This window comes from Anabrus simplex, chromosome 6, assembly GCF_040414725.1.
Source record: "Anabrus simplex isolate iqAnaSimp1 chromosome 6, ASM4041472v1, whole genome shotgun sequence".
Taxonomy (NCBI): domain Eukaryota; kingdom Metazoa; phylum Arthropoda; class Insecta; order Orthoptera; family Tettigoniidae; genus Anabrus; species Anabrus simplex.
Window position 1 is genome coordinate 223,239,207 of NC_090270.1, and position 9,966 is coordinate 223,249,172.

Sequence of the window (9,966 nt, forward strand, 5' to 3'; positions counted from 1 at the left end):
TTCTGCTGTAACCCACGGTGTGCTTAGTTTCTGGTTTTATGCACATTTAAATGTCAGATGTTGGCTCATGAGGTCATAATTTCACCACGGCTGACCTTCAATGTACTAACTGTGAACTATAATATCATAAACATGGCTACCATAGCAAGAGTAACGCTTGGCAAATATTTCCATTTAATAATCATTTACGAATTGCAAAAAATCATCATTCTCACTTCTTTGGACATGGTAGAATTCGCCCTTAAGGTTAAAAAATTTTTGAGACCCGATTGGCAATGGTCAGCTAGTGTACCGGACCTGCCAGCTTTCAATATTTAAACGTTCATCGGACGTAGCAAACCAAGTTAATTGCGCTAGTTTACCATCCCTTTAACAACTACTTAAAATTTGACAAAGCATACTACTGTGAATCATATGCGACTTCCCCATTTCACCCTACTTGGCATGACTTCTGACTTGAAGCAATTTTTGAAGGGTAGTTAGGCCTAAATATCTCATAATGATAATATTGTAATATGATATTTTTCATCTAATCTAGCATCCTGTATTTATTAGTGTATTTCATATCCATAATTAGGAAAGTAAAAGGAAAGAAACAAACACTAATTAAAAGAATGTTATCTTCTTTTACAGTACTGAACCTACCCTTCCACCTGTACCGTACTCTTATTATTTTACAACTTTCAACAACCCAACACATCAACCAATATGAGAAAGAAAAAAAGATATGTAACTAAGCTCCACACACAAAGTCTGTCACACATTCACAGGGAACATCAATTCTTGTACTCACCAACAGCAAGCCAGAATCTTTTCTCAAACTTCAAACTGAGCTCAACCTAACATGCTGCCAAACAATCTAGAAAACTTTTAAAAATTAGGCCTACTGGTAACAAATTTTCGTCATTTAAATAAAGGCATAAGCAAAGAAGATCTAATGCACACCTTGAACTTCCCTATCATTAAAAAGAGCAGCTCTGAAGATATTTTTTAATCTAAAGTATGGTAAAGAGCAAAAATTCGCCAGTTACTTGATTTGTCAACTTAATACACGGGCATCAATCAATCAATACAACCACGTTTTTTTAATATTACACTATGTTCCACTTGCCTATCCATCAGAACAGCACCTAAAGTGGTATTTAGTGGGAAAATATATGAACACATACCCAACAACACCCACTCCATAAACTTTGTCCTGTTGTCTCCATGGGCACCCTCCATGCTCTCCGATTAAAAACTCACGATTATAGTTCATGCCATACGTACTCGCACGATTTTCTGCTTTCCTTCTGGTGCGATTGTAATAACTTTGATTGTTTGTATTCACACGATTTAAGGTTTCATCACTGTTCGTTACACTGTCTCCTGGAATGTAGTCTTGAGTTTTATTACTAGTACTATGTTGTCCATCACCACCAAGGTTCATACTGTCAATCCCCTTCTCAGCCTCCCAAATGCGTGTCCACAGATCTTTCGCCGGACCTTCTTGTTCAGGTTGAAACCAACCGATCGTTGGATCCATCAAACACACCGTGCTCTAACGCAGGTGGTTTGCTTTTAGTCACCACACCCTGAAGTAACACAATGCAAGATATGGATAACGTGGTTAGCAACAAACCGAAAACAACGCACGAAATACATGCCATGCATTCGCCGGTCTTCTCATCCACACACTCCCACAATATGGCGAACACTAATAATTCAAAACAATGTCCATGCTCAGCAATAACTAATAATTATAGATATCGCCAGCACAAGAAGACATGACAACAGTTGTAAATTACTAGCCTTCAATTTTAGTCGGCCTATCTACTTCACTTTCGAAGAGCGGTGATGAAGGTGATGACAAGCTTCTTTAATACATTAACGTATTCCCAAAAACCACCATTTCGAATGAGTTAACTTGATGAGTCTTAAGAAAATGAAAATTACATTATTTCCGGATTCATACCGTCACGAAACAAAATTCACTCTGTATACAATAAACCTACATAAAAAAATCTTGAGGTATTTTAACTACATTAACGTAGTCGTCGACAGACGAGTATGGTATTTTAAAACTTTAAGGATCTTTAAATCACTCCACCATAAAATTAATTTCCACATTGGTCCAAAGATCATCGACCGAAGATAACACAAATAAGCACGAAATGTACCCTTCTTTAAAAAACTGGTCACTCTCATAGGAATATATTATACATCCCACCGGGCGAACCAACAGAAAACATAGAAACGGTATCCAAGGTAACAGAACAAACAAGAAACAAGGAAAATGTAATTATCGCTGGGGACTTCAACTGCAGAACTGACAAAACCAGCACTAAGAAAGACCTGCTTATGGAAGCTTTTGAAGAGCAAGGTTTTAAAATGGCAAACAACAAACATGTACCTACATATTTAATACATAGCCCCAAATGGATCTAGCTCAATCTACCTTGTCTTCTACAGAGGGAACAGGCTACAATTAAAGAAGAAGGAAGGACTGTGGACCTCCTCAGAAGCACCCATAAGGAAGCATATCCCAATCATAACGCTGCTTCAAATGGAAACTAAACAAACAACGACAAGTGTATTGGAGGGAATCAAATACTCGTGGAAACTGGATCTCGAAATCCTGAAGAAATAGAGAAGGCCTTATCAAAAAGGGAAAATTAGATGAGGTTTTAGAAATATCCACAAAAACAATGCAAACAGCCACCATTGAAAGGAGGACAAGTAGAGCACAAAGATGGTTCGACCAGGAGTGCTACAGAAAAAGAAAGGAAACACTAAGAGAACTATCCAGAGCCAAAACATCTAAACAGCAAACGGACCTAACATTCCACGCTGAGAGAAGAAGAGAATACAAACGTCTACTAAAACAGAAAGCTGACCATATGGAGAGAGAAGCAAGGAAACAGGCAGAAGACGCGAGGGCTGACCCTCTCATAGCTCTAAGAAAGAGGAACCCACCCACTACAGGAGAAATACCAATAGAGGCATGGGAAGACCACTTCAGAAAAATCCTAAACCAGCAACAGAAAGGTCAGGCATATGATCCAATAATACAACAGGTTCACGCATATGATCCAATAACGAAGGAGGAAGTAAGGCGGATGATAAAGGAGGGCAAAAATAAAAAGGCAGCGGGACAAGACAATATCTACATCGAGCACCTGAAATAATCTATGGATATTATGCATGATCTCTGGGTAGATGTAATGAACAAATGCATGGAATTAGGACAGATACCCGAAAGCTGGAGAGCAGCAACAATGAAGATTCTCCGTAAAGGGAAAGGAAGTACTACAAGCCTGGACTCATACAGGGGAGTGGTATTGGAAAGTGCTACGTTCAAGTTCACGAAAGTTCTAAACGGAAGACTACTGGAAATCATCGACAATCAAATACCTGAATGTCAGTTTGGATTCAGGAAAGGCAGGAGTACATTACAAGCAATTTCCTACCTATTGGAGCAAATAGAAGACTCCCTTAGACACCCCGGGGGGGGGGAAGTATTATGCTGTATTTGTAGACTACAGGAAAGCGTTCGACCTGATAAATAGGAAGAAGCTTATCGAGAAACTTGAAGGAATGACTGTAAAGGACCACCCAATTGCAGGGATAACAGAAGATCTCTTAAAGTATAACTACATATGTATAAATAACAACGTGGAAACATCGAAACGGATTATTCAAACAAATGGGGTATTACAGGGGGACCCTATCGGTCCTACACTATTTAACATCCATACAGCAGAATTAATGAAAATCATTAAGGAGAACTCGAATACAACTCTAATTCTATATGCAGATGACATGGTGATCGGGTCTCCTATAAGGACAGAAGTACCAGAAGCAATTAACAAGCTGGGGAATTGGACCAGGGAAAACGATGTCAATATAAACCAAGAGAAAACTGTACAGTTGACTTTTAGGAAGGGTGGAAAAGCAGCAGCGACTGACAAAATTGTTTTTTAAGGCAATCCGCTAGAGAGAGTTAACAAATTCAAATACCTAGGGATTAAACTGCAAACAACAGCATCATCATACAATCTTCACGTAGAAGAAAGGACAGCGGCAGCAATCAGGGCAATATACTACATAAAGAATATCAGGAACCTGTCCATCAGTACGGCGATGTCACTATTTAGAAGTGCAATAGCCCCGATTATCACCTACGGCAAACAGATCATCTGGGAAAAGTTAAAAATATGTGAATTAACCAAAATTGAAAAGGTGAAGGTCATGTACATGAAAAGAGCAATGGGAGTAGGGAAGACAGTCCACTCACGAATTCTATACGAGATGATGGGAGAAACCTACTTCATAGAGGACATCAGGACTCAACGCCACCTACCATCAAGAGGACCATATCAAGAGCTACTAAGGAACCGAAATAAGAAGAGGGAAGGAATACAGCTGGAATTATACAGATCACCTGTTATGGTGGGAAAATCCTGGACCAGAGAAAACCAGAAGCAAAGACATGAGATAGTCAGACTTTCAGTACACGGCTTTCACTACAAGCTGTGTATTAACAAGCGATTTCACAAACCACATGTAGATTGCGTGTGTGTGTGTGTGTGTGTGTGTTGTGCGGCAAAAATTGTGACACCTACCACATACTAAAGTGCACGAAAAGAACGAAGTCGATTACAGACTACAGTAAGGACTAACAGGGCGAGTTGGCCGTGCGCGTAGAGGCGCGCGGCTGTGAGCTTGCATCCGGGAGATAGTAGGTTCGAATCCCACTATCGGCAGCCCTGAAAATGGTTTTCCGTGGTTTCCCATTTTCACACCAGGAAAATGCTGGGGCTGTACCTTAATTAAGGCCACGGCCGCTTCCTTCCAACTCCTAGGCCTTTCCGATCCCATCGTCGCCATAAGACCTCTCTGTGTCGGTGCGACGTAAAGCCCGTAGCAAAAAAAAAAAAAAGTAAGGACTAAGACGCTCAACTGAGCACACCTTCTTCTTATTATTAAAAAACTGGGCTGAGGAGACGTCATATCAACATTCATATTCAAGGTAGAGGAAGAAAATGCGAACAAAATAGGCAAATGTTTAAATTTCAAGATTTCTATCAAATACTGATGGACCCATGTAGTGAAATTCAATTCCATTTTATGTATCATCTATAGAACGTTACAGTTGTCAGACAGAGACAAGCTATAACCAAATACAGTAGAGAAAATACGCGACATTTATGGATTTAGCCTTGTTAAAATGGGAGACAATTCGACGGTGGCGCTCCTAGTGACATGACCTGAAAAGTCGCGCTAAATTCAAATATCAATGGAAATGCACATACAAAAATTGGATAAATAAATTACATCTAGAAAGAAAATATTATTGAGATATAAACTTCGAAGTTGCTAAAGAAATTCTGGATAAATGAATAAAGAATAATTTAAAAGGCATCGCCCTCTAGAATACATAACGAATTCTCACCTGAAGAATAAATGCGAACATAAAGAAGTACTCACTTTCTCCACCGGGGCGCTGCCAGAGTGGCGTATTCAGAACGAGTGGCACGCACTTACCACAGCTGCAATATTCCGATGATTTCTTGTTGATCGGCTTGCTGTTCAAATACACTGACTGACAGAGCAAATGCAACACCAAGGAGGAGTGGTTCGAAAGGGATGAAAGTTGGGGAAAAAACAGAGTCGGCACGGAAGAATAATTGATGTTTATTTCAAACCGATATGCAGGTTACACAATGCGCACGGCATCGACTCAGTAGGATGTAGGACCACCGCGAGCGGCGATGCACGCAGAAACACGTCGAGGTACAGAGTCAATAAGAGTGCGGATGGTGTCCTGAGGGATGGTTCTCCATTCTCTGCCAACCATTTGCCACAGTTGGTCGTCCGTACGAGGCTGGGGCAGAGTTTGCAAACGGCGTCCAATGAGATCCCACACGTGTTCGATTGGTGAGAGATCCGGAGAGTACGCTGGCCACGGAAGCATCTGTACACCTCGTAGAGCCTGTTGGGAGATGCGAGCAGTGTGTGGGCGGGCATTATCCTGCTGAAACAGAGCATTGGGCAGCCCCTGAAGGTACGGGAGTGCCACCGGCCGCAGCACATGCTGCACGTAGCGGTGGGCATTTAACGTGCCTTGAATACGCACTAGAGGTGACGTGGAATCATACGCAATAGCGCCCCAAACCATGATGCCGCGTTGTCTAGCGGTAGGGCGCTCCACAGTTACTGCCGGATTTGACCTTTCTCCACGCCGACGCCACACTCGTCTGCGGTGACTATCACTGACAGAACAGAAGCGTGACTCATCGGAGAAAACGACGTTCCGCCATTCCCTCATCCAAGTCGCTCTAGCCCGGTACCATGCCAGGCGTGCACGTCTATGCTGTGGAGTCAATGGTAGTCTTCTGAGCGGACGCCGGGAGTGCAGGTCTCCTTCAACCAATCGACGGGAAATTGTTCTGGTCGATATTGGAACAGCCAGGGTGTCTTGCACATGCTGAAGAATGGCGGTTGACGTGGCGTGCGGGGCTGCCACCGCTTGGCGGCGGATGCGCCGATCCTCGCGTGCTGACGTCACTCGGGCTGCGCCGGCCTGGACCCCTCGCACGTGCCACATGTCCCTGCGCCAACCATCTTCGCCACAGGCGCTGCACCGTGGACACATCCCTATGGGTATTGGCTGCGATTTGACGAAGCGACCAACCTGCCCTTCTCAGCCCGATCACCATACCCCTCGTAAAGTCGTCTGTCTGCTGGAAATGCCTGGCATTCTTAGCTATACACCTGTCCTGTGGCACACGACAACACGTTCTACAATGACTGTCGGCTGAGAAATCACGGTACGAAGTGGGCCATTCGCCAACGCCGTGTCCCATTTATCGTTCGCTACGTGCGCAGCACAACTGCGCATTTCACATCATGAGCATACCTCAGTGACGTCAGTCTACCCTGCAATTGGCATAAAGTTCTGACCACTCCTTCTTGGTGTTGCATTTGCTCTGTCAGTCAGTGTATTTCACCCTCTAGATAAGTTGAGCCACTTCATCTCCAATCCTTTTTAAGATAATCGGGATAAGTGTTTTGCATATCTACTGTGACGGTATTTAAGGTACCTAACCTTCCTAGTAAACCCTTTGGACTGGGTCCTGTACTCCTAGAAATTTGTGTCAATGAAATGGACTGCTGTGAAAAGGCTTGATCTTTCATTTATGCGTTACTTTTTTTGCTTTAGCTTTCTTGCCTGAACTTTTACGGTTAGATTTGTCTTTTTCTCATTTAAAAAACATGGTATCTTCACATTAAGACACCTGTCAATAAAACTTTCGGCACATTTCTTACACACATGATGCAATGAATTACCATTTAAAAGCTGGACAATTTTCCTCTTAACATGAAGCCTACTAACTGAAAGAAAATCTATAAAATCCGGCTTTAATCTGAGAAGAGGGATAAAAGAAAGAAAAGTATGAAAATGTTGTCGATAGTGATGCTTTGATGAATATTTACGTACAATTAGAGTAAAAATGTAACATACCCTTTGCTGTATAGTCGAGGATTTCTAAAGGCGCTGGCCTGGAAATGATCTGAACAGATCTTATACTTCTTATATACCGGTAAGCGTAACGTCCCTTCTTTCTTGTACATCTTATCCAAATCACTTCTGTGACATTGCAAAACCCACAGATCACACCTACAACACATCGGTATTGAAGATTAACCGCTGCACTATACAATAAAATATGCGTATTATATTTTAAGCCATTTAAAATATGGGACGAGCAGATCAGAAGATTATGAAGTACTAAAAAAATCTCCTTGTCACTGGAAGAATATATATACGCAAACACAATATTACGTACATTTTCTTGTCACGAGAGAAGCAAAAGAAAGACCGCGCATTCTTCTCTACTTCATAGTTACTGCAGCTAAACACAGCAAATTCCTTTCTCATCTTGTTGAGAGGAGATATCAAGGAATGACACACTCTACTATTTAATTATGTCAACCCACTGAAAAGGCATAAATAACACCAAAAACTTCACACACAAATACACGTGCTCTTATGAGAGAATCAGTAGTTCTCAGGTCTACCCGCTAGAGAGAGCTCTAATAGCTGTCTCTCGATATCTCCTGAATGTCGCCTATTGTCTCTACTGTATTTGCTATAACTTACATACAAGAAAATTTTAATTTAAAAAATTGAAAACACACATTCTTATTTACACTTCATTTATGGAATACAGTCACCTGATAATTAACAAATTTTTGATGAGTTTTGAAACATTCATAGAATTCAGAATTTTTTATATCCTTAGCCAATTTGTTATAGAGAAACTTGTTATATACACTTTATAGTGCGGTGGAAAAACATGTGAAAGGCCCTAATCATTACTAATTCTTGTGTTATGATTACTGATTAGGGAAAGGATTTTAAGGTGGAAACAATGGTCAGAAAGGAGGGGCGGGGGTGATTCTGAAAATACATGCAAAAAGATGCCAAAAAGGCAGATGCCGACTTCAAGTAATTATTGGGGGAGCATGATTAACATGAAAAAGGACGTCTGGAATGATGAACTTATATTAATGCAAACATCCCTACATATTAACAATATTCACATTCAAACAGTAAACGAATAAGAACAGAATTTCTTTCTGAAATAAAATATCGAATGAATCCTAAGCACGGAGTTTCCACTTGATAAATAAACACTATGTATCCTAACATGAATTTCTTATGTACAGAATTATGAAAAATGACCCTACGTAAACAGGACAAGTAAAATTTGCATCACAAATACATTTTCTGAATAAATGCCTTATTACTGTATATTGTTCATTTCATGATATGAAATGTGAAAAGGAGGGGCGGGGGTGGTTCTGAAAGTACATGCCTTAACAGTCTGCATTACGAAGGAAGGAATGTTAGCTTTCTAACCTCATTTCTTGATATAAAATCATCTGCCACCCTCTCCATAACTAATGCCTTATCAGTCTCCTAGTGTATATACCGAACTCCACACTTCAGTTAAAAGGGACTTAACATAAAGGTGGAGACTTTTTTGGGTGATGACACTCTGTACCCTTAATATGAATTTGGGGGGTCAGAGAACTCATTGTAACCCTTTGATGACTACAAATAAATAAATCCATGAAGAATATATAAATAAAAATATGTAAATAAATGACATTACTCAAAAACTTCATAAAATACTTGAAATAATTAATAAATATTTAATCGAAATGTCCGTAGTATGGGCGCCAGAGTTCACCAGAATGGATCCCTCGAATTTTGATAGAGCATGATAAACTTTATATCCCAGGGCATGTACATAATGCTGTGTACAGGTACATCTGCTGCAGGCTTTACCTAACCTCCAGAAAACGACTAAATAGGTAGGAACTGCACCTAGGGTCATCAATAACTCCACTGATTCTAAAATAGCTAACTATATTCTTAACAAAATCCGTGCATGAGCACCTCATCAACACACAAAATTATACATATAATACACACATAAAATATTGCTGGAAGACTCCATATTTACAACAAGAATGAAAACAGTGGAAAAACGAAAGCGAGAACTAGCTACTGTTTGTAGATAGTCCAATGAACAATGTACATATATGTAGATAAATACCCTTCACTGTCTCTGTATCAATACTACTTGCCAATTCTCATAATCAGCACTTCTAACATCACACAGATACTGTACCTCGTAATACTGTGTTCGCAGACTTTAACACTTGTTGTAAAGATATCTATACACGCTTGTCGATCCTGAACATAAATTATGGAAAGTCTGAGATAGCTTTCACCAACATATAATGCCAGGCCGCCACAAGTGCTACAATACTTTATGCGCAAGCATTCCACAATCCGTTGATCAGCCACTTTCCACGCACATAACAAGACTACGCTCCACGAACGTTTGAAGTCCAGTCCATTGCAGCCGTGTCACTCCAGTACCGTGTACCAGCACCACTTCCTTCCCG

General features: G+C 40.7%; 1 protein-coding gene across 3 annotated transcripts in view; it reads right to left on the minus strand.

Moving 5' to 3' along the window:
• The window catches only part of LOC136876349 (terminal nucleotidyltransferase 4B), a 142,204-nt gene extending 140,141 nt beyond the window's left edge, over positions 1–2,063 (minus strand). The window contains exon 1 of one of the 3 annotated variants that reach the window (XM_067150214.2): positions 1,170–1,298. Coding sequence is in view for 2 of the 3 variants with exons in the window: in XM_067150212.2 (XP_067006313.1) it covers positions 1,170–1,525 (356 nt within the window). In the remaining variant the exon portion in view is untranslated. Of the gene's footprint in view, positions 1–1,169 lie in introns of all 3 variants that reach the window. The other 2 variants (XM_067150212.2, XM_067150213.2) reach the window with 2 other exon arrangements.
• Positions 2,064–9,966: the final 7,903 nt, after the last annotated feature.